The 24,570-nt window shown below is 48.5% G+C and overlaps 1 protein-coding gene across 1 annotated transcript; it reads left to right on the forward strand.

Annotated features, from left to right (window-relative positions):
* On the forward strand, nt 1-22,824 carry nck2a (NCK adaptor protein 2a). Its single transcript, XM_029137513.3, has 4 exons — nt 1-320; nt 15,557-15,798; nt 19,670-20,424; nt 20,978-22,824. The coding sequence occupies exons 2-4, from the start codon at nt 15,573-15,575 to the stop codon at nt 21,170-21,172; spliced, it is 1,176 nt and encodes a 391-aa protein (XP_028993346.1). The 5' UTR covers nt 1-320; nt 15,557-15,572; the 3' UTR covers nt 21,173-22,824.
* The last annotated feature ends 1,746 nt before the right edge of the window (nt 22,825-24,570 follow it).

A 24,570-nucleotide genomic window follows, 5' to 3' on the forward strand; every position in this document is an offset into this window, starting at 1 on the left:
CTAGGGCACAATTCTACGCCTTTATTTTGAAAGCTGAAAGCGGAAGTTGCATGCCCCTAACGAGCAACTTGACTCGAGTGGTTGAGGTGGAGGCAGTCAGCCTGCGCCAGACAAACAAGCAAGGATAGATCGAAGAGCTCGCATTCGGTCCCGGTTCTAAATGAGGGGGAACTAGTGGAAGTCAGGGATGAGCGAATTTGTGAAAAACACGCTGTTTGTGTGTCTGTAACGCGAGCTCAGTTACTTATTGTTCCGCACGCCGGTGTCCATCAGACGTTGAGTGCCGCCGTTGCCCCGACCTGCCTGGAGCGAACACTAAGGTAAGACTGAGTTGGTTCCGTTGGACCTCTTCTCCGTCGGAACGGCTCCGCGCGGGGTTCCCTCGTAGGACGGTTACATCACGGACAGCGGCAGTAGTTGTGGGGGTGAAACGGCAGCTTTGCGGCGTCTCTCCCCCCGGTTCGTCGCCGGCTCTTTGTCCGCTCGGAGCTGGTGTCGGTAACTCGGCTCGGGGCCGGAGCCTCGCTTCCCGTGGCCTCGGTGCTGGCCTCGATCCCAGCCCACGCTCCAGAACCTTTTGTGTTCTCGCCAACCACAACGGGAACTTTATCACCCATTGTGGGTTTGAGGCCTGTAGGCGCAGGCTGCTGGAGCGGCTCGAAACGCATCTGCGCACCCGTTTGCGCACATTCGCTCTTTATTTGCGCGTTTAAAACCCCGCAGTTTGGCCCGTCGCGTGCCTGGCAGCAGCTTTAAACAGCGGAGCTTTTTCCCAAAGCACCACAGACTGGCGACACATGTCGAGCTTGTTTCTAGTGGCTCTCGATGGTAACTGCACCGCGACTCCCGTAGATGATTGGAAGCATTGTCTTTCTGGTTGATGTGCAATAACTGCGCAATCGTGGCGCATATGTAAATGATCTCTTTCCTGACCCACATGCTGAGTTTGTCCAAGCAGCAGAACATCAGGGCAGTGACTCATGGGACCTCTGGCTGCAGAGCTGTGGTTCAGGTGTATTTACTTGGCACACCTTTGTGCAGACACACCCTCTGTTACACAGTCTGGGACAAGGTTCGTCCAGTAATGACAGGTATGTGGAGGGTGCAATCACACACGGCTGGGCCAGTATTACAGAAACCTCCCATCAGGTTGATACTGAGCAGAGAAAATGTGCTGCGTGTTTGTTTTACCGGTTTACAGTAGAAACGGCAATGAAAGAAAAAGGACTGAAGCTCAGTGGATGACAGAGTAAATATTTAACCCATTACCTTTACCAGACACTTGAGTGACTTTACATTCTGGATATTTACTTTGTAGGATTTGCATAGTGACACTGGATGTGAGGAGATTTTGAGTGTGAATTGTGTTTTTGCTTCATTTGTTGCTGAGTAGTTGCATCTCCACTGTATTTCTATGTGAGTAAAGTAGCTCCACAGCAACCTCTTGTTTTGTCTGAGGTGTTGGCCACAAGGTCAACCGCTCACTAGTTACTGCTTGTAAATATTAAGTGTGTGTGTGTGTGTGTGTGTGTGTGTGTGTGTGTGTGTGTGTGTGTGTGTGTGTGTGTGTGTGTGTGTGTGTAGAATAAATAGTTTACAGCTTCTTGAAATGAGCCAAGAAAAGGAGTTTTGCACTGATGCCATTCATCTTTCTTGATACATAAGCGTTTATTTTCAGAACAGCTCGTCTGTTGTGTTCTGTCAGTTTTGATTCATCTGCTGCCTGAAATACAGGGTTTTTCCATTTAAAAAGACGTGTGGAGTTAAAACGAAACATTTTAAATAGAAGAAAAACAATCTGTGATTTTTAGGTGTTCTGTTAAATCAGGGGCGTCAAAGTGATGCCATCGAGGGCCGCCCTGCTGCTCCTGCTGATTACCACGACCAGGTGTGTTCAGTCAATGACAGGCTGGAGAAGCCAACTGACACACCTGATCAAATAATAACTGAGCATCTACTTGGCTGTGGTGGAAGGGCAGCGAGTTCAGAGCTTACACAGCTCCGGCCCTCGGAGGACGCCCTCAGGAGCGTCGCCGTGAAGCCTCCTTATCCTTGCAGGGACTCAAACTAATGGAGCGTTCAGACGGCCCCTTGTCAATTAACAAAGTAAAACAGTCCGGCGTTAATCTGGGGAGGTGCGTCGTCAGAGTCCGGGCGTTAAGTACCACAGGCGATCAACACGTTTTATTACTTGTTACTGTGTTTGCTTCAAGTCGCGATGGAAATTTGAGCAATACCACGCAAGCAGTTAATGATGAACGCACTGATATAACAACATGTGTCTACATGTAATATTTAACCACATCCAGACTGGTCATAATGATCAAACGGAGGCGTTGATGACTGATTAATCTTCACGCAGCGACTTTCTGGCTGCTCAACGTATTTAGCTGTGACTAATAACCAGATGGAAATATTCCTGGTGATCAAAATATTTTCACAATTTCTCAGCTATAGCTAATCTGATGGTGGTACTGGAACGCTACCACCTGGAGCCGTGTCGTTGTTTTTGGGTTTTATTAGCGTCATTTGAAAGGCGTCTGGTGCTAATCAGACACCGAGTTGTAATTCGAGTCGTATCTTCCCAGTCGGGATAATGAGCCGGAGCCCGTGTCGTCTTCATGTTTGGCTGCGCAGTTATGAGCAGACGCTAATTACTTCGCTCTTCGTCCTCTCATAAGACGCTTAATGGACCTAAAAATGTCCTCGCTCACGCGGCGAGTGATTAAATGTCACACAGCCCTTTGTGTTTTTGTCGTCTGTTTGTTTGAGTAGCTGGAAAACTCTTCCCTGGCTCTGACAGTGACTTTTCACTACTTTCTAGTAGTGAGCCAATATATTAAACCATTAATTATGATTAGTAAGAATAAACCTTTTTTCTTTCTATGGACTTTACACACTGTGACAGAGGTTTTAAGGCTGATTACATAATCCCCTCACCATTTATGAGTCGTTGCTGTGATTAGGAGACTTGGAAATGAAACTCTAAGTAGATTTGCGTGGCTCTTAAAGGATCTGAAGGAAGCTGCCTATGAACACACACGCCTCCATCATTCAGCAGGTTTGTGAACGGCTCCATGTCTGAAGATCACCCCGGTCACGTTGTAGTAAAAGTTAAGCAGCGCTCTGACCCGGTCGGTCCTGGAGGTCTGTCCCTTTTCTGCAGATGTCTGAACTCTCTGCACATCTACGATCCGGTGGCTTTGTGACCTGTCACACCCTAAACTTCTATCAGCCTGGCTGTGACCTAATCACAGAGGCGTTCAATAGGTCAACTCACCAAAAAAAAACAAATATTGCTAAACAGCAGTAATGAGACGACAAATATTTGGCTCGGTGACTTGCCGCTGTCTGTCGGGGAGGAAGCTGTGGTCCAGCGCTTTGACAAAGCTGAGTTCAGTCTTCGCGGACGCGCTCGTCTCCCTCAGGAACTTAACGTTTCTAGGACACGAGAAGGGGAAGGAATTAAAAGGTCAGGCACAGATGGGCAGTGAACAGCATCATGTTTGCAGCGAGATAAAGGGTGTCCCATTGTCATTTTAATCATCTGTAATCTGGGGAACGGGTAACCATTACACTGAGGACACAGAGTTATGACAATAGAGTCCCTTTACATGACCCCGTGGCCTCAGAGGAGACGGGATTTGTTCCTCTGCTAAGCACAAGACAGTGACTGATTTTCTTTTTTGTGTGCTTTTGTGTTGTTTGGTTTTAGAACTATACGTCTTCATTACGGTGGAACAGCAAGTTGTTGTGTGGCAGGAAACACGTTTTAAATCCAGGCTACTGCGACCTGAGCATCTGTCTCTGTTGTCTGTAATTTCACACCTTAGTTCTTCCACGACTTCATTTTCTGCGTTTTATCTGGAGTCCTGGGATTCGGGCGCCTCTCCTGGGCTTCTCCTTTTGTTTTCTCTTACTTCTCCCTTTCTCGCCTCCTTGTCGTTCGTCTCTATCATCATCTCCTTTCTTCGGCGCCCGGCTTGAGTTCCTAATTCATGTCTCACAACTGAACTCACACTCTGCGAGCTCTCGGTGTCCCCGGGTCACGTCTGGGCACCGGGCCTAATCCTTCTGTGGGCCGCTGAGCGGGGCCCATGACGGGAAGAGGAGAGAGCGTAAGGCAGGAAGGGAGGAAGTGGGTGTAGTAGTGGTACAGCTACACAACTGTGGAAACTCTGGATGCTGCACCATGATTTAGAGGCCTAAGATGGACTCCGAGGCCTCGGAAGAAGTACGAGGTAGAACCCACCCGGGGGGTTTGAAATGGGTCCAGAACGCGAGACAGGTCACTGGTTTTAGGAGTGCTGTGCTGTCAAGTAGCTCCGCTAACGTAAACACCTGCAGTGTTTGTTGTGTGCAGGTTCTGAAGCAGCTCACGGGGCTGTTATATGAATCCGTCGGTGTTGGCTTGATGCATGAATGGCCCTAAATGCTCCAGCCAAGAGCTAAGCCTGTTATCCTGAAAACAAACACCTGCCGCTGTAGGAGTCCGCGCTCTGGAGCCAGAGTTGCCACTCTCCAGCCCCTGATAACATAACGCTGAGTTTATCCAGCGGCCAGTAACTCGCATGCCGTTGATTTCTGGGAACTGTCCTTGCCGCGGCTGAGGCCGAGCGTCCGAGCTCTGTCCTACCTGTCCCAACCAAAACCTGCCAATGCGTCTACCTAACACGGATCACCATCAAAACAGCGAAAGACGGGACTGTACGTCTTCATTTAGTATATTAATATACTTTATTCATGAATATAAAGATTTCGGTTTTCCTTTGGGATTCATGTTCTCAGACTGGAAGCAGCCTATAAATCCATAAGCAAACTGAGAACTGCTCGTTAACTTGCAATCAGGCGTCAGCACCTCCCCTGCGCCGTCCATCAGCGAGGACGTGGCTCATGTTACGTAGTTTGAGAGACAAGGGATGAAACCCAGCACCTCGTAGGAAACCAGCGTCAGATTTAGCCGCATGTTACAAACATCCCACTGTAAACAATTGTGTATAATTGTTCAAATCAATCCGACCATCTGTTTGTACAGCGCTGACATTGTGACACACGAGGCTCTTGGCCACAGACACATCATCACATATTCATCAGCGCACGCTGCTGCCGTCAGCAGATGTAGAGCAGCCGCCGTGAGAGTCGAGGATCGCTGCCTTCAGGTTCCGTCACCAAACAGGTCTTTCCTATTTGCCTGCTGGAACCAACCTGCTCAGCGACATATTTCCCCTGGCAACCGTCATCACCTACAGTTGTTTTAGGCTCGTCCTTTAAAACGTGGCGCCGGGTTGTGTTTCCTCTTCTATAAAGTGGAAATCTCCGCGGTGAAAGTGATATCATTAGCGTTGGAGCTCCTGTGAGCGTGAAAGTCGTTGTCAACATCTTTGTTGTCGCAGTAAATAGTGTGTCATTATTATCGGTCCTCAGAGGCGGCGGCGTTATCGCGTTCCTCTGGCTCCCGTTGTGTTGTGAAACGAGCAGAAGGCTGCGGCTTCATTCAAGCCGCTGTTTGTGGGTTCGTCCTGTCTGTCGGTTCTGCTCTGGGAGGCCCGTCATGCTCTAATTGATTTAATTAAGTGGACCGCGTCCCCGTTGGCCGCGTTGTGGTACAAACAGTCGCGCGTGGGCGCTCTCACCCACTCGCTTGCTTTGCTTATCTGCGTTCTGCAGAGCGATCCTCGCCCTCGGAGCTCCGCGGGCCCACGTCGCATCCGTCCCTCTGAGGTTCCGTGTCATTTACAATCTCCCCAATCTCCCCAAATTTGCATCGACGGCTACTCGAGCACCAGTGCTCGAGTAGCCGTCGATGCAAATTTGGTTTTGCTAATGAGCAAATGAATGAGTCTGAGCACGTGTTGGGCCCTTTTTGCGGAGCCGACACAGCAACATGTTCAGTCATATTAAAAAACAATCATAAAATTTCAACATTGTTTGTTTTCATGTTTTTTTCCTTTGTTTAGTTTGTTTAGTACTTGGTCACATGACTTCAGTTTTCTGCCCAGTTCCATGTTTAGAGCTTTTCGTGCTGCACCTGATGATTCAGTTTGATAAACTGCTCACACAAATGAAAGTAACAGCTTTCCAATGCATTTCATTTGTGTGTGTGTATTATGAGAGGGATTATATGGATTTAGTAGGAGTCTAGTGAAAACCTGCCACCAGCTCTGCTGCTTTCACAGGAGCTAAACAATGTTGACAGAATTACACAAAGTGCCAAACAAGACACGACTCATCCAAATGTTCCCGTAGTCGACAAAAGACTGTCACTTGCTGATTGTCCTATTTTCCGATTGTGTTCTGCTTTTTGTGCAAGTATTTACACAGACACTAACCCTGCATTAAAACAAGGCGGCTACATTGCGCAGGTGTATTTATAGCGCTGGTGAAACCCGACCCAGGACGTCCAGTAGGGCTGGTTTATGGCGTTTAGCGCAGGACTGTACAGCTCTGGAGTCGCCCTCCTTCATTGTTGTGTTCAGTCATGGCAACCTGGAGGCGAAGGGGTTGTGTCAAAGTAACCCGGCAGGAATGCGCTCGTGTGTGTACATGACTGGTTGAAGAATCTCGCTGCCAGGTGACGTAATGTTGCAGAGACCGGATCAGACACATCGTAGCGCAGTAAATGCTTCATAACCCGACGACACCCGGCCACTAGCACACATTCCCAGTGGATCACATTGTCCACACAACGGCAGATAACGTGTATTTGTGGTTATTCCTGTTTAGCTTCTCGCTTACTAAGGTGCTTGTCTGTGTTCTCCCTGTGTGGGTTCTGTCCTCCACAGACGCACAGCCCGGGTTAATTGGAGACTCTAAAAGGTGTGAGTGTGAATGGTCGTTTATAGGTGGCCATTTGACGGACTGATGGACCGGTGTATTCCGCCTCACCGCAATTACAGCTTGGGTAGCCTCCCCCACCTCCCTGACCCTTACAAGGACAAACCGTTCAGATAACGGATGGATGTGCTGCTTGGAAGGCCCTTTCATAAACTGTGTTTTAGTAAAGCTGTGTTTTAGCTCCAAACACAACAATACACGCAGATTATAATACACCTCTCACCCCCCTAGAGGCAGAGATTATTAGGGTAGTGCTTATTAATCTGTGGAAGAACGGCCTAATGCTTTGAGAACTGCTCAGTTTCGATATTTCCGCTCTAATTGTTGTAATATTTTAAGGCGGCTTATGGGAGGGAATCACCAATTTATCTAATTGTAACATAGAGGCTGTGAAAGTAGAGATTTGCCTTCAATTGGTTCAATTTGTCCTCAGATGCACTGCTGCGTGCATGGGCGTCCGTTCAGCTGCTGAATGGAGGAACTCGATAGGCCCGCTAATCCATTAGCACCTTTTTCCCCTCTCCCGCGTATTCTCTCACACACGGCTGCAGCTCAAGGAAATCCTGCTTTATTTATGAGGCGTGTAGCTCAGAGTGCCACAGGCTTCTCCCCAGCGTTCCGGACCGCGTACAGTTGCTGCAGGACACCTGTTTACCCCTCGCTGCCGATTCCGCTGGGCACAGTTGTTTTGAGCGTGACCTCGGTCCTCCTAAGTGCCGAATGAGAAGCTGCCGAGTGTGAATTTATGTGGCAGCGTTTTTGGGGCGAGCTGTGATTTTTCCAGTGGAGCAGAAACGTCGCCCCGTGCCCTCGTCACGCCAAATCAGTGGGACAACAATAGAGCGTGTTGCAGGAAAACGATGAGAGCTCCAGAAGCAATTAAAGACTCAAACGGAAGAGAAGGTGGTGCCCTGGAGTAAACGCTGCTTTTGGCCTTGAAGGGCAAAAAACCCATTAGATCTCAAGCTGGGAGGGAAGAATGTCCCTGCAGACTGGCTGCGCTAATTGGCTTCCAGCGTGGCGAACGCGAGTCGCCGCATTTGACCGTATTGATCGTACAAATCGCTGCAGCAAATCAGAAGATTTCCTTAAAAATGCTTAATGATTGCTTTAAACCATTTTTGTGTCTTTTCTTATTCATCAGCAATCAAACTCCCGAAGTGAGTTTTAAAAGTCTACTTGTTTTCTTTTGGTGGCCGCTTCCTGTGTTCGTTCCCACCACTTGTTTCCATTCCAGAGGTCAGTGTCTCCTCCGGGGAGTCGAACAAACCTATTCTCATCCTGTGAGCGATGGAAGGAGCGCCTTTGGTTTCTCACTGAGTTTAAGTCGACAGGGTTCCCAGAAGCTGGCATATGTGTGGCTCCATGTATTTGTGCATGAGAGACGGCTCTTGCGTGTGTCCGTTCTGCTTTCAACATCGCATTTGCTGGTTCCCCAACGACTCATCATGAAGTTACGTAACGTAAACAAGCACGAAGACAAGCAGCTCTCTGTCCGTGCTCTTTACAGAGAGCTCCCTTGTGTCTCCAAAGGTCTAATAAATTTAGATTGTTTTTATAAGTCATGGAAAATAAGTTCTTCATGGAGCGGCAATAACTTTGGTGGATGCTACTGTTCTCTGTGCCTGAACGTTCTGTCGAATTCTAACCTTTCTTGGTGTGTGTGATGTGAAGTGATGAAGTCTAAAAGTTTGGTTTACTGATGTTTCCTGATACTGATTTGCTGACATGCAACATTTTATTTTACATGAGAAGAAAATTAATCAAGGTCCCCAAGGTCATCTAAGTAATGGTTCTTCATAGCTTTGGCATCACCTTTTAGTAGAAAATGATTCGTACAGTTCTGTTCGTTGACCCTCTGCTTGTTTCGTGGCACAAAAAAAGACACTGAGTTTTTGCCAGAGTAAATAATCCACTGGGCTGAGAAAGTGTGCAACAGGTTCACATTGCTTTGCTCCAGCGCTTCTGTAGCTCCTGCTACATCAGTCAGCTCTCTCTTGGGAGCCTCAAGGTAGGATCTGATCAAAGGGAATAATTCAGGTCCTGAGCCGAGGGAGGAGCAGAAAGAAGAGCGATGGGGCAGAAGGTACAAAGAGAAGCTAAAGCTCAAGCTGAGGTAGAGTCAACATTGGTTTGTGTTGCACGGAGAAGAAAGGGGGGAGGATTTGAGGAGTAGGTCTGGGCTGTTTCCACACGAGCTGGGCTCATTTTGTAACTTACCTTCCTTTCACAATGTATTTCCTGTAGCGATAGCGTTAAGACGTAATTGGCACCATGTGGGACGTTAGTGTGCAGCTCATGTCATGTCATCAGTGGTGCTTCTGACTGGTAATGAAGCACGTATTGAATTAAATCGAAAGTGCTCACAATAGACGCAGATTGGGTTTCCCTCCCATGTTACCTCATTAGGACTCTTCCTGACATGTTGCTTGCAGGGCCCTCACAGGAATTGTAGGTACAAGGTTGAGACTGAAGCCCCTTATTACCCCTGTCTCTAAAAAAGTGAATGCCAGCGTCTGAATGTTCAAATTGATCAAAACTCTACTGGTAGCTGTGATAAATACAGCCTGACCTTAGCTGGGGCCATGTGCCGACGTGTTTTGGAGGAAACTGTCTTAAACACCTGCCTGGGCCCTAAGCCGTTTCCTGTTGGGCACCCTGTGGTGACCAACGGTGACTGGGCAGATGTGCAGTGGGCAGCAGCGCTCGGACCCCGACGCAGCGACATTCCCCAGCAGAACTCGTCTTTTAGCAAAGGTCACGCGAACTGCAATACAGTCCTCCATGTTGTGAACCATTGCATCTCCTCTGCTTTAACCACAGCTTGTGGTCAAGTTGTCCAAATAGTTTGACGTGTGACAACGGGGGAAAGTTCAGTTGGTACTGACGTTGAAGTCCAGAGTTGTAGGTGTCATCGATGACGTCATCTGGAGGAGTTGAGCTGGAACATGATGAAAGGCAGTGGGAAGGAAAATGGCCTTTATGCTTTTCAACAGTAGCATTCTTTGATGATGAGTAATGCCAAACAAACGTTCTCCAAACTTTAACTAACTTAAAATTGCATTGGGAGCAAATTGTTCCTTCCTTCATGTGATTATTTCTTTACTCTCCATTGAAAAGCCAACAGAATGAAGAATTTCTAGTGAGACAACGGTTGTCTGTTTCCTACATTGTGTTTGCAGTGATGTGGACAACGGTGGACGGGTTTATTTGATGATGTATTTTCCTTATGGCTGCAGGTGTGACGTGTGGAGGAACTCATAGATTCCTGAGGCTTCATGACACCCTGCTCATCTCCTGCTAGAGTGACTCTGGATTGTTTATTGACTGTGCCGTGTGAGGAAAGCTGAAATGCACGGCTTGTTTGGCTCCGGGCGTTTTGTTTATTTGATTTCCCAAGCCGCTCATATTCAACAAAATAAGGTTCCCAAGCCAATAAGATGATGTGGAAATGTTTTTGCCTCGAGTCTCAAAGTGCTGAACGCAGCACAGTGTTGCTCGGTCTTTGAACATCCTGCATCCTTTGTTTTTGTTTGTTGTTGTTCACTGCTTCAGGTGATGGGCTCACTGGTTAACGTCATAACCACAATCTATCAGAATTATCTTACAAACTCGTCGACCTTCCCACCTCACACATAATGTCCTATGTTTGGCATCCACACAAACAGACCAACAGCTCAGGGGTTTCTTCTTGTCCTCCAGTCGGAAAAATTGAATATCAAAGCTGCGTTCGCTACATTTGCCCTGTTGCACTTCACAGTGCTCGCCTTTTTTGTAGTTCTGCCTGGGGACATGGATACCAGACTGTCGCATGCACCGGTAAAAATAGATACTCCTTTCTACTTCAGTGATGAACCAGAGCTGCAAAGAAAACAGAACAAAGACCCGAGGAAATGATGATGGCTGGAGAATTGAGTTAGAAAAGTTGTGTAGGACAAGCTGCTCAATCTCCTCATGATGTTTAGCAAAATGAACAAATGCTGCAGTGTGATGGAGGGAGGAAAAGAGGACGCCAGGGAGCGGATGAAACACGTTGGAAACCAGCTCTTTGTAGCAGAAGATGAGGAGAGGAAAAAGGGAACGTTATGAAAGGGATTCAGCCCTGTTTTTGACCTTTTATTGCAATCACAATGATGGAATGAAGCAGGTATTACACAATATGATCACTCCAGTGTCATCATTCTATTGTCTAAACATGGCGTTAAATGGCTATTGATTGTGACTGTGCAGAGCCTGTATTTTCCTTCCATATTGAAAATGGAGGCATGAAGGATAGAAGTGAGGGTCTTTAGGTGGGACCACCCAGCGATTGTTGTCATGGAGACTCACTCAACAATGTGGGATCCGCTCAGCAGAGGTCGGAGGCAAGTATCAACAGAAAAGAAAGTGAGGTGAAAGATTGGAGAGGCTGCCGGGGGATGGTCCCATTCTGGAAGGAGGGGAATTAATTTATTGCCTATTTAGGAGTTTTTACCTCCTCTGTGCTTCAAGACGAGTGCGAAGTGAAGACGCTTCTCTAAAGCGAGCTTGCGTTTCGGTAGCATTCATTAAAGTAATTTGCGGATAGAAGGTGTCAGTAGAGCAAAACCTGCTCACGCCAGCGGTTTTGATATTCAGGGTTTAATCAGGTGCTTGTTGTTGTGTGAGCTCAGCATCCAGCTCTCAGGCTGAAGCAAGAATTTCACTGTGTGATGTTAAAATGTCGTTTGAGATTTTTAGGTTTTGAGGGGCTTGTAAACCTGCATTTGAATCTAATTTGCAGGTTTTGTAACAAAATAAACTGAATGCTATAGTAAAATGATCAAAATGTCTGTGAATTTTAGCTTTTTTTTTTTTTTTCAACCAGTTTAATCACAGTTCACTGAATTGTTTGTAGTCCTTGGGAAAACCACAGCGTCTGAGGAAGTGAGGTTGATTTACTGGGTTAGACTTGGGACTTTAAATATTTGACTGTAATCCTCCATTATAAATGTGTCCAAGGACAAAGGCTGACACGATAGCAGCAGATAGTGTGCTGAAAGACGAGACAGATTTGCATTGTGGGTATTGTAGGAACCAGGGTTACTTTTAATATCTCTGCCTCTGCTGTTTTTTCCTCTCATTTTTACAAACATTCGCTTTAACTGCTTTTGTGCGTTTGTCGTCTTCCAGCAGGGTTTGATCTTGAAGACTCTTCTCTCCGGAAACGTGCCGCGGTAAAAGGCCCGACTGCATCCGTGTGGTCTAAGCGCGTCTTCCTCCCGGCCCTATTTTGGGCCGACAGCACGAAACCCTCTTTGAACCGTCCTGGAGTGGTTTGAGTTTTGGCTTTTTTATCATTGTGATAGCATTCAAGAACCTGAAGAGGAGCAGCCACCAACCGCATCAGAGGCGGCGATGAGCTCATCTCCTGCACCCTCTGTTTAGAGCCTGCTTTACGGGCGGTTACGTCACATTTTAGTGGCAGGCTTGGATATTAGCTGCAGCAGCCGTATGTGTCAGAGCCATCTTAGCCTGGATCGCTGTGTGAAGGGGATTAGGCCTCTTCAAATGATAAACATGTCCAGTCTGTCTCCCTGATGCTTCGGACACTGTAGGGAGTGAGGCAGCTTCCTGTGAGAAGCAACTCCTGCGGCCCGTTTGGAGTGGAGGGGGATGTGGCTGAAACCTGCCTGTCTTCGACCTGAATGCCGAACACAGAAAGCCCTGCCAGACCAGTTCTTTCTCTAAACATCTCCTCTCTCTTTCCTTTATAATCCTCTTTTACTTTCCCTTTCTCTTTGTGTGCTGCTCAAAGGGCCTCTAAGCGTCGCCCCCTCAGTGAAGTCCAGCTCAGCCCCCCCCTTTAACGCCCCCAGCGGCGGAATGACGGGGTCACGGGGAGCAGGCGCTCTCAGGCTTTCCCTTTCAAAACCAGCCTCGCTCCCAAATCTGTTTGCTTTCCTTTGTGTCTATTTGTATTCGCTCTCGCAGGAAGCGCGGTCCTCTGCCCGGCCACCTGTCTGTCGAACATGTCCACCAAGTGGAGTTAATAGGTCTGAATAAACACAGGTTAGGTCAGAGGATGCAGCTTTTACTGTATAAACAGCCCTCGTGGATGGCGCCGGTGCCGGCCCGCTGGCAGGCGTCTGAATGAGCGAGTCTGACACACACGGTTGGCCAGAGAAGAGGATGGAGTGGCGTTTTATCACTTCGCCTAATGAGCAAGGTTGTCAAGGAGACGGGAAAACGGGTATCATGGACGAGAGGAGGCAGAGCACTTGTGCCGGGAGCGGAGAAAGAGTCTCATTCTGCTGCTTTGTGTGAACATGAGTGGAGAGGCCACAGAAGGACCGAGGACGGTTCAGTGTGGAGTCCGTGTGTGCACGTCTGGCTAGCGATGCAGTAAGCATTTTAAACCCTACTGTATTTGTTTTTGTATCTTATGATCTAAATGAGGTCTTGCTGCATACAGCGTGATCTGCTGTCAGTCCTAAGACTTTGATTTCCCCATTTTGTAGCAGCGATGATTCAGCGTCACGTCACCAGAGTCGTCCGATGACCAAACGTGTTATTTCAGATTTTTCTAACCCTGGTGTGTGTGATTCAGCGCTGGACCTGAGAGGGAAGCTGTGTTTTCCTGCTTCGGCTGTGCATGGAGGCGTCACGCGGTTCTTTCCGTCCGCACCGGGCGGAATAACAGCCGTGGCCTGGTCCAATCCAGCAGCCGTGGCCCGAGACGCATGCACTTCACGCTCCTCCTGCCTCCTGGAAGGGCTGACGTCACCCTCCCCCAGCTCCTCATCAACTTGCCCTTCAGCTTCAATTTCCTGCTCTCTCTGAAGGAGCGCTCCTCCCGCGGTTTCATCTCCTGGATGTCACACTCGCCCCGGCGGCTTCTTACGCCGGCGCAATTGTTGCGGCAGCAAAAGTTGTCACATTTTGGAAAGTTGTGAAAGGGAAGTTCTGGCGAACTTGACATAATCTCGGCCAGTTGCACAACGCGCTCCCACCTCCCCCTTCCTCCCCCTTCCTCCCCCTTCCTCCCTCCTCGTGCGCCGTCCCTGTCCCGGCCTGTGAAGAAATCCAGTCTGGCGGCTTTATTGACGGCAAGCAGAGGCCCATTCTGAGCCTCCACGGTGCAGACGCTCGGCAGCTCAGCTCAGCCCTGTCGATGGAGCCGTCATTGGACGATCTGATGCCGCGCGGCACCGCAGAGCGTCTGCGTCGTGGCTATAAGTCACATAATATATTCAGCAGCGGCTGCACTGTCTTCGAGGTCGTGGCCTAATCGAAGTGGAATAAAATCTCTGGCTGGAAACGCAGCTGCTGCATTTCATTTGCATTAGTAAAACGTGGACCGTATCAATCTTTCCACCAGTAATGGAAACTCCCCGTGTTTTAATTTGTGCATGAGCCATAATTCTCTTTTGTGGTTACTCTTCATCCGTGCTGCTCCCTGTCATCACACAATAAAATGTAAATGCCGATCATATGGGATCTTTCTGGACCGTGGCTGTGATTCTGTGGGCCACACGTGGACCTTACTCACCTACAGGTCTGTTCTGAAGCGCCTTTAAACCAGCAGGCCGTGTCTCAATGGCTTCACTTGTCACCGTTGCCCAAATGGCTCCATAAAAAGCATCTGTTTCGAGTAATTAAGCAGTGGGAATGTTAAACTGTCAGCGTTGGCTCCTGGAGCATGTTGCTGCTGTAAATCAGTGCCTCACAACAGCTACGGACGACTTTACACGGCGTCGCCCAGAAGACGGGCAGCTCTGTTTGATCACAGAAGCGCGGCAGCGTGGGTGATAATTCCGAATTGGCCCTCATCATCAGCGCCTCTTGTGCTCCGCTCCATCTCCGCCGCTCCTACTTCCCCCACTGATTGTGTTTGCAGCTGTAGACGCTTCCACATGGCGCTGATCTAAATATAAGCTGGAATGCTCGGATGGTTCTCATTCCGTCAGATGCCTTTTATCGCAGAAAGAGTGTTTTTTTTTTTTTTGCATGGCACAGGAATAAACTGCAGTTCATCAAACTTTCCTGAAGCGTTTATAAATATTTCTAAATGGACAGTTTATTTCCCGTTTCCCCAGCGTTTGAACAGATACACGTAGACCTGAGGTGGCGAGTTGTGTCAGACGGCCTCACCTAAAGCCTGGTGAAATAGAGCGTGTAATGTATGTGTGTGTGTGTGTGTGTGTGTGTGTGTGTGTGTGTGTCTGTGTCTGTGTCTGTGTGTCAGGCAACATGCAGAGTGAGCGCATGCACATATTGATTTTTGGTGTTTGCGCTTCACTCGACCAAATAAGCTTTTCGGGCTTTTCTCGGCCGCCTGCTCCATTTTGGATGCACGGGCGCCTTCGCGTGCTGGAACACTCGCGTCCCGTCGTCCTGCTGTGACGCCTCTGTTTTCCAGCTATTACACAGTGAAAGGGCGATTTGCATAATCTTCATCCCGGGCTTATTGGTTACGACGCTGCTCTGGGCTGTTCGAGTGTTACCTCGAACTTTAATCATCTTGGTTATGTAATTTAGCCTCATGATAGACTGGGATCAAACATGGCCTCGCAATGACTTGCCAGTCCCATTAGAAATAAACATGTCTTCTAATGGGCCAGGGTTCAGTGTTAATACATCACACAAACGATTAGGACGATGAGCTTTGTGGTTGTGGTTTGTTTGTTTTCACCCGCTGATTAATGGTTTCTCAGTCTAACCTGCTTGTTGACTCACCCCTCCCTCCCCCTCCTCCCTGCAGGGGGACTCCATGAAAGATGACAGAGGAGGTGATTGTTGTAGCCAAGTGGGACTACACGGCCCAGCAGGACCAGGAACTTGACATCCGTAAAAACGAGCGGCTCCACCTCCTCGACGACTCCAAGACCTGGTGGCGCGTGCGCAACGCCTCCAACCAGACGGGCTACGTGCCGTCCAACTACGTGGAGCGCAAGAACAGCCTGAAGAAAGGCTCGCTGGTGAAGAACATCAAGGACACGCTGGGTAAGAGGCCTTTCGCTTCACTCCGGTAACATGAAAAGGGAAAATGGCCGCTTCCCCTCTGATCCGTCGCCTCGGCGGCGGACGGACGGACGTGTTGAAGTAAAGCAGAGCCCTCGATGCTGCGTCTCGGTGCTCGACGCTCTTCGGGAGCTGTCACTGCGCTCTCCAGGGATCCTGTTGAGTTAGGAGTTGCTCTCAGCTGTCAGCGAACCGTCTCGGCCTCCGACCATGACTTCAATACATACAGCCAGAGCTGCCAGCTTATTAGAGGGACTGGTGGTGCTCGCAGCCTGGGAGTTATTTATGCTTTCGCACAGCTTATCAAGCCAAAACTCAATCTATTGTCTCCCGAACACACGGCTTCTTCTGAGTATCGTTGTTAGTCAGTTAATTAGACACTCGCACACAAACAGTCATTATTTACTCAAATTTGATCCGGAACCAAAACGCACGTGAAAGAGTAATTATAAATGACTAATATGATCCATGGTTATGCAGTTATTAGGCAGGTGTGTCTCACCAGCTCTCCCATGTGTTTTTTATTTTTAGATATTTTTTATTTTTAATGGTAGACTCTGATGGAGCTGCCTGGAGGAGGCTGAACGTCTAAGCCAGTTAGTGGCACGTCATTCATTAACATTGCAAGATTGGATTAGTGATAAGACAGAAAGAAAAATGACCTCATAAATTACGAGGCTTTCACATTAGGGTGTGATCTCATTTATATTTTTTAATTTTTAGAAATTAGATAGAGGCCCAGATTTATTGGCTTATAATGAAGCATCATCCACAGACTACAGATGCCACATATGTGATATCCAGAAAGTGTCAACAAAATCAGATGGCTCTAGTTATGAATTATCGTTCAACTTGGACGCCCGGCTTGTGTGGGAATAGAGCTGGACGCGATCATCGTGCGGTAGTTCCTCGTCGAGCAGGGAGCGGGCGGAAAGGGAGAATGCGGAAAGAAGCGGCGGAAAATCTAATGAGACAACGATCAAGAGGAGCCTCGGTAATAAAAATAGTAACTGCGCGGCCCCCGAACGGCAGCCATATTTAGAGTCGGGGAGGAGAGAATAGAAAGTGACGAGGAGAGTCTGGTGTGATGTGCTCTGTGGTTACAGCCCTCGGGGAAACTCTGCAGCGCTATGTGGGCCAGCGTGGCACGCGTCCCCCTCCTCACGTCAGGCCTGTGATCAGTAGCATCGATCAGTGGGGGGATCAGCAGCCTAATGGATGTGCTGGAATGATGGATCAGCCCTCCGACCCGGTCTAAGTTATCAACTCCCCGCATTATGGCCCAGATCCATTTCAGCGCGAGCCGTCCGCCACCTCTCCGGCATTAAAAGCCTGCGCAAATCCAATAGGCGCGAGCGCTTTCGCGGCGAGGTGACGAGCAGCAGGTGAGGTCAGAGAGGATAATGCAACTCACCCGCGCTTAAGTGGAGGATCGAATTGGCTGAGAGCACGATTGCGTCATGCCGTCTCCAGTGCGCGGCGCTTCGTCCAGCCGGTGGCGGCGTCGACAGCGCCGCGATGAACAATGCATGGAATTTGTGCTTTTAATGCGGCCGTCATCAACATCTACCCAGGCAGAATTGAATTTTGAATGGCCGCATGCTGGTTTGTGCCCCAGTTTCCTCTGACAGGAAATAAAACCATTATTAGTTGAGAGAATCCAGAAAGTGCGCAGCCCACTGGTGAAACTGGGCCAGTTCTCACCACTGGAACGCACGGTGAAGCTGGGTTCTGTGTCGGCTGAAGTTTCTCACGCTGCAGCGTCCCGTCCTGCAGCCCATTAAACCCATAGGTTCCTAGTGACGCCAGCTTTCATTTGTAGCAACGCGTCCTTTTCTGCTGAAAAGTGGCAAAATGTGGAAGCGAAGGACAATATGTTGTTGCAGCATTTTCTCACAACAGCGTGGTGACGTTGGCGACGAACACGCTAAATTTAGCACGTGGTTTAAATCGCCAGCTGACAGCTCATCACAGTCAACCACGGCGCTCATCCTCCGCTCGGCGGGCCGCGCCGGGCTCCTCGTTCTGACTCGGGCCCACGTGATGCTTCCACTGGAAGCAGTGGCGTGAAGCAATGTGCTGCAACATCGGGTCGCGGAGGCTTTCATCCGCTGGCTTCCGTCTGCGCGCGGGTCCTCGGGGGCCTGGGAGCCCAGCCTCCCTCTCCCACAGACGAAGCACTAGGTGAAGCTAGGGAGCGAATGCGTGGGAGGAGGAAATACAGGCCAGTGCTGCTGTAACCAGCAGGCCAGTGCCTTGAAGTGGAAATGAGTGGAAAAAGGAGGTGTGCGTGCGCTCATTGTGTGTCTCTCTAACTCATGATAGCAGTAACGTTTTATTTGTCCCGTGGGAGCTCCAGAGTCCGCCCCAGTCTCGGGCTCGCAGCCAGACGATACAGAACCTTGTCACATCCAGATATCAGATATCCAGGATGCGCGCTGCTATCCATAAACATGGTCCTCTTATTATTCCTGCCCTGTTTTCGTGGCCTCTGATGTGCTCGGTCTACTGTGTGTGTGTGTGTGTGTGTGTGTGTGTGTGTGTGTGTGTGTGTGTGTGTGAGAGAGAGAAACAGCTGCCAGGGGACCCCTCGTCTTTCTTCGCCGCTCTCCTCCTCCTGCCAACAAGTTTCATGCTACTCTGCGTGAACCCAGTGATTTTCCGAACACTGTAGATTTACTATTCAGCAGTGACATTTCTGTGGCATTTCAGCAGCCTCTGTGGCACGAACCGGGTGATCAGCTGTCACGAATCTCACTTCAGTCGTCGGCAGCGCACACGAGCAGCTGCTGACAGAAGCCTCAACTGTCAAGTAAATGCTTTAAATGTTGTCAGCTGTGTAGCGCGTCATTATTATTTCACCGTGACTTTGAAGGGACCTCCCAGGTTCCGTTCAGCGGAGAGGCTTTAGAAACTTTAGGTTTAATTGAGGTGTGCAAACGCGTGTTTAGAGACTCGTCTTTGAAGGCGCGTGAGCTGAGGAGTCAGAGGCAGGTAAGACAGCGGGCGGCTTTGATCGCGGACGTGCTCGTCGTGATGGAGCCCACGGCGCCTGCTCCACTTTCCGTTCCCTGCGTGCGCCACCTATTTTCTGCCGCTTGCTCAGTATGGATCTGTGTACGTCGTGCAGATGGCGTCCGCAGAATACCAAGTAGACGAAGAGCTTTCATGTCTCTGTGCGGCGACGTGAGGGGAAACGGTGGCCCCTCTCATACGGCCGTAGAGCGACATATGTGATGATGGAGCAGGAATCAGTATCTCCTCATCGTACAGAGGTCGACTGACTATAGAACCCTCCAGTCCTGCCTCGTTTGTGCTGTGTACAACAGCGCCGCGTTAATTCTACCATCAGGAGTATTGATCACGCCCGTCGCTCACCGCTGAGGCTTCTAATAGATTATTCCGTATCCTCGGCTCTTCGCTCCTCGGACCCCAGGAGTGCAACTCGCAGCCTCAATTAGTTTCCTCTGACCTGGACGGACTCGTCTCCCTGCGGAGCTCAGGCCCTTTCCTGTTTTCTTAAACCTGCTTTCAGTCTTCAGTGCTTCTCGCCGTTGCTCTAATGCCACCATTAAGCAGTGTTTCGATTATATATTTAATAATATAAAGGTTTTAAAAGATTAAAGCTGCTATAATCTGTATTTATACAGCACATTAAAGGGAAGTTGCAGAGGCATTACACAGGATTTTTATGAGTAGAAGCTTGTTGCTTTTCCCAGGTTTCTTAAATATTAAATGATAGTGTGTTAATTATGTACATATAGAAGAGTTATAAAATTTATCTGACAGTTAAAGGCTCTTTGTGTCTTAAAACAACTATGTATTGATGTTTTATTATTCTCTTCTTCTGCAGGTTTGGGAAAAACAAAGAGGAAGACAAGCGCTCGTGATGCTTCGCCAACGCCGAGCTCGGACACCGAGTACCCCTCCAATGGAAGCGGGGGCGGCGGGACGGGAGGCGGCGCCGCCGAGAGAATCTACGACCTCAACATCCCCGCCGTGGTCAAGTTTGGCTACTCGGCGGAGAGGGAAGACGAGCTGACCCTGCTCAAGGGCTCCCGGGTCATGGTGATGGAGAAGTGCAGCGACGGCTGGTGGCGGGGCAGCCAGGCGGGTCGAGTGGGCTGGTTTCCGTCCAACTACGTCCAGGAGGAGCCCGCTGGAGCAGACGAGCGCGCGGAGGGGGATTCCTCCCGCGGCTTCCACGCGGGGCCGGGGACTTTGCTAGCGAACGGGCGGGCGGGCGGCTACGGCGCGGTGCTCCACCTGGTTCAGACGCTCTACCCCTTCAGCTCCGTGACGGAGGAGGAGCTGAACTTCGAGAAGGGAGAGGTCATGGAGGTGGTGGAGAAGCCCGAGAACGACCCGGAGTGGTGGCGGTGCAAGAACTCGCGTGGCATGGTGGGCCTGGTCCCTAAAAACTATGTGATGGTGGTGGACGAGCGGCCCGGGCCGCCCGCCTCCGCGCCAAGCTCCCCCCAGAGCCGCTCGGGGAAGTTCGCCGGGAGGGACTGGTACTATGGCAACATCACCAGAAACCAGGCCGAGAGCATTCTCAACGAGAGGGGAGCGGAGGGCGACTTCCTCATAAGAGACAGCGAGTCCTCGGTGAGTCTGTGGGCAGAAGCCAGTGCAGCGTTGCACCAGCGAGGCTGTGGGAGAAAGGAAGACAGATTACATTACTGCAAAAGAAGAACTGCGCTTATGAAATGAATTACTTCAATCAACTCACTCACTCCTGTTGTAGGACCAAACATGATGACGTTAAATCACATTTGATCAAATAGGTTTGGAAACAGAAAATTGAAACAGTTACAGTAGGAGCAACCTCAAATATAAGAACATGATTCAGTAAATGCTGGTGATATATAGAAGTTTAAGTGCATGAAGAGAGTGTCAAAACACACAGTCAGATTTAGACTTAATGGCTGTCAATAATAGGATAATTTGAGTTGCGTCATTTCAAATACTTAAATTGCTAATTACTATGGTGCTCTTAAAAACATAGGACTCATTTAGTTGTCTTTCCTTATGCATAGGTTATAATTTTTTAACCTGTGGTTCCAGTTTCCTCAGAGCTCAGATGTTAAATGATGCCGTAGTGCCATCTGCTGGTGTAAAGCATTTTGCCTAATTTCACTCCTCCTCCTTCTCCCCACAGCCCAGTGATTTATCGGTGTCTCTGAAGGCAGCGGGGAAGAACAAACACTTTAAAGTGCAGCTTTCGGATGGCATGTACTGTATCGGCCAGCGCAAGTTCAACTCCGTGGACGAACTCGTGGAGCACTACAAGAAAGCCCCCATCTTCACCAGCGAGCACGGAGACAAGCTGTATCTGGTCAAAGTGCTGCAGTGATCCACCCGCGTCGCACCCACACTGGATCTCACACAGACACTCATGCACATTATACATACATCGTACTAACGTCTCCCTGACTGTCTTAACTCAAGCCTTAGCTCTGGACCCTCTCGCTGTGACGCCTGGACCACATCCAGGGCCTCAGCCACGACTCTACCCGCTCTGCCCCCTGGTGGCGACCAGTGGAAGGGCGTCCCCGGCACCTCTCACGCTGGATGTGCTACTGTGCAGTGACCACACCTGCTGCTAACAGAACGCCTGAGGCCTTTCCAGGGTTGAGCGCTCACTATGATGTCATGCATACTGTCCGTTTACTGCCATGCACATTGTAGATCACACCATTGCTCTTAATCCACACACATGGACAGACCTTTTGAGGGACCTGACTTCTGTCAGTTTGCTGGCCATTGTCATTGTTTTAGTTTGGCTTGCTCCTTTTTGTTTTGTTTTCTCTCTTTCAAAAGGTAATTTATTGTAATATTTGTTCGAGACTTCACAAAGTGACCAGAATCACTCTCTTGCCTTTTTCTCCTTATTTCTCTACATGATTTCTCTTCCATCAAAAATGTTTCTCGGTCTCTTTTCAGATTCCTTCTTGTTTCTGTCTTCACGGGCTCAGCCATTATTAGTGATGCTAGTGGAGATCTGGACACAACACTTCCTGTAATATTTCTAAAGAGCAGCGGTGGAGCGTAATAGGGGAGAATTCTGAGGTCCTGTAGAGTCTGAATGTTAATCAATGTAACCAAATGTGCCACCCTGCACCCAGGTCTGCACTGCACTCACCACGCTAGACATTCGTTCTTAGCTCCCTGCGCCTGCTTTATACTTTGTCACAGTTCTCCAGTGTCTGTCTGTAACTGTGCCAGGATACTGACTGAAGAGTTGTAAAAAGATGTGTTAGCAATTTGATTAAATCCTTTTTAATCTTCTCCAGGTCCTGCTAATAAATTATATAAAGATGATTCTTCAGATAGAATTTTTCACTGATACATATATCTTTGTGAAGCTTGTGATTTAAATTTAGCAAAGCATTAATAAATGAACTTTATACACATACAGGTTAAGGTTATGAACTGCTAATAATCCACCCACAGCTACCGACCGTTGATTAAACCCCCTTCCTTCAACATAGCTTAGCGTGTGTAGCAGCCAAACACACAGTTGAATTCAAAAGTTAATACTATGATCACTGAGTCTGCTGTAACTGAAATGATAACGTCACCGTCTGTATTAAAGAGTTTGAGGAAATTCTAACTTCACCCCCTGATGGGACGGAGCTTAACGGATGGTCAGGTTTTAACGCCGGCCACGTTTCACTGTCACAGAACCAAATACTTCCTGTATGGTTTGTAGCGAAAGCAAATCGAGTCCTACCAAACATCTTCCTTGTTCGTTTCTTCTTTTGCGATGTGCATTTGTTTACCAATGGAAGTGTTGTTGATCATGGGGTCCTCAGCTTTTATATGATATATCTGAATGTTATTGAACATTGTTATTTAATTCTTGTCTTCACTGTATGTATATATTCAAAATAAGATGAGGTGCATATATGACTCGTTAAGATCCAACTATGGTACTGTATCACCGACAATATGATGAGAATTTAAATACTTTTGTTCAATAAAAGATTTTCAGTAGTAAATGTACGTGTTAAAATGATTGGTCATTGTTTTCACTGAGCTCCTGACTAGTCTGGTGGATTTGACGCTCATTTGCTGTATTTTTAATGTAGCAGACTAACCTGTGGCTTACACTACGGCTCAGGTTCCACATGGTGGCGCTGTTACACTTCAGCCAACAGCTGGTCACGCTCCTGCAAGAGACAGACACCAGAGAAGACCTCATCAGTTGGTCCAGAGCAAATGTGAAAGACCCCTCTTTAAAACGTGACAAGTACATATGTTGTTGGGTGAAGTTAACGGGAGAAAAGCTTCAGTCAACACACTGATGTGATGAGGGATGCTAACTAGATGCTAACTGTATTTGAGGTGCAAATATCAGTCAGTGGCAGCTTTAATGCTTCGATTAATCCAAGACAAACATGGAGCCAGACGAAGCCGGCTTGGCCGTTAACTCTTCCTCCTCTTATCTACAACTATAGAGCACTCTGGCGATGCTGAAACAGCCCGTTGAGGCAGAAAAGTAATTAGAAACCTGTTACATCACTGTCAAGACCTACATGTAATACAGACACACTAAGTGAACACAGGCTGTTCTGACACTGGGAGTAAAAGCCCCTTTAGAAACAGCAGCGATGTTTAGACAACATAATGGATTTTCCTCCGTCAAAAGCTCAACTCCAGAACACACTCACATTTGTCTGACCAGCATCGCACTGATAGAAAGGCTTTTATGTTTTCCTTTTGCGCTTTACATTTATATAGAAATTCAAAGTCTCTCAAAGGATTAGACTGGAGAGATTTTTCCAAATGCACTGGGTGAGAACAGAATACAATCATGAATGGCCGTCTCCTGAATAAACCTTCCCAATCATTGGCCTCTAAAATCAGGTCAGTCCAGTTTCTAAAGTGACCCCTAACTGGTTTTACTGGTGCAACTAACAGAAGAAACATGAAGTTCTGTTATGTAAGCGGGTCACCTGATATCAATCCAAGCCATGGTGCACTTCCCCGGTTAAAGTCAAAGGAAATCACCGGAACAGCAGAAGATGTGGCAGCTACACGAAAGGCCCGCGGGGCGGCACCGGCGCAGAAGCGGAGCCGTGCTGCTAAAACGGTCCGGTCGGGTCCATCTGGCTGCGAGGTGTGAACGCTGAGCGGTACAGTACAGGCTCCTTTTCATCCATCACTTCACACTTCCCTCTGCCTCCCCCTCCGCTTTCACCTTGAGATAAAAAAAATATTCATATAAGTCAATGCAGCTCAAGGCTCAACATCTCCCACTGAGCTCTTGATGGTTGTGACGATACTGTTAAATATATACTGAAGAGAAATAATGAGTGATCCTCATTATAGCGATCGTCGGTGTGAGGAGACGGCCTGCGGCCGCATCCAGATGTGACCTCTCCTTTTAGTTCATCGCGTCTAATTTATCTCTATTTGAGATGAAAAAGAAGATAGCTTTGGTCGTTTTCTACCCTTCTTGGTGAGAAAAGGCGACGCTGTGTTGATCGTGAGAGGTGTGAAGGAGACTCTGATGTGTCCTGAAGGCAAAATGCCACAACCGTCACGTTCATTTCAGACAAGGCCGAACATCACTGGGCCGTTTTAGGTGGAGCCTTTTATGTCCTATCTTCTGTTCATCTTACTGTCTGCCAGTCCTACCAGCAGCATATACGAGGCACCCCAGACAAATGGACAACCTAAAAACAAGGTTCGTACCCGTTTGTGTCTCTGCTTTGATGGGAGCACGGAGGAGCAGGTCAGTCAGGA

This window comes from Betta splendens, chromosome 21 (genome assembly GCF_900634795.4).
Source record: "Betta splendens chromosome 21, fBetSpl5.4, whole genome shotgun sequence".
Classification (NCBI taxonomy): domain Eukaryota; kingdom Metazoa; phylum Chordata; class Actinopteri; order Anabantiformes; family Osphronemidae; genus Betta; species Betta splendens.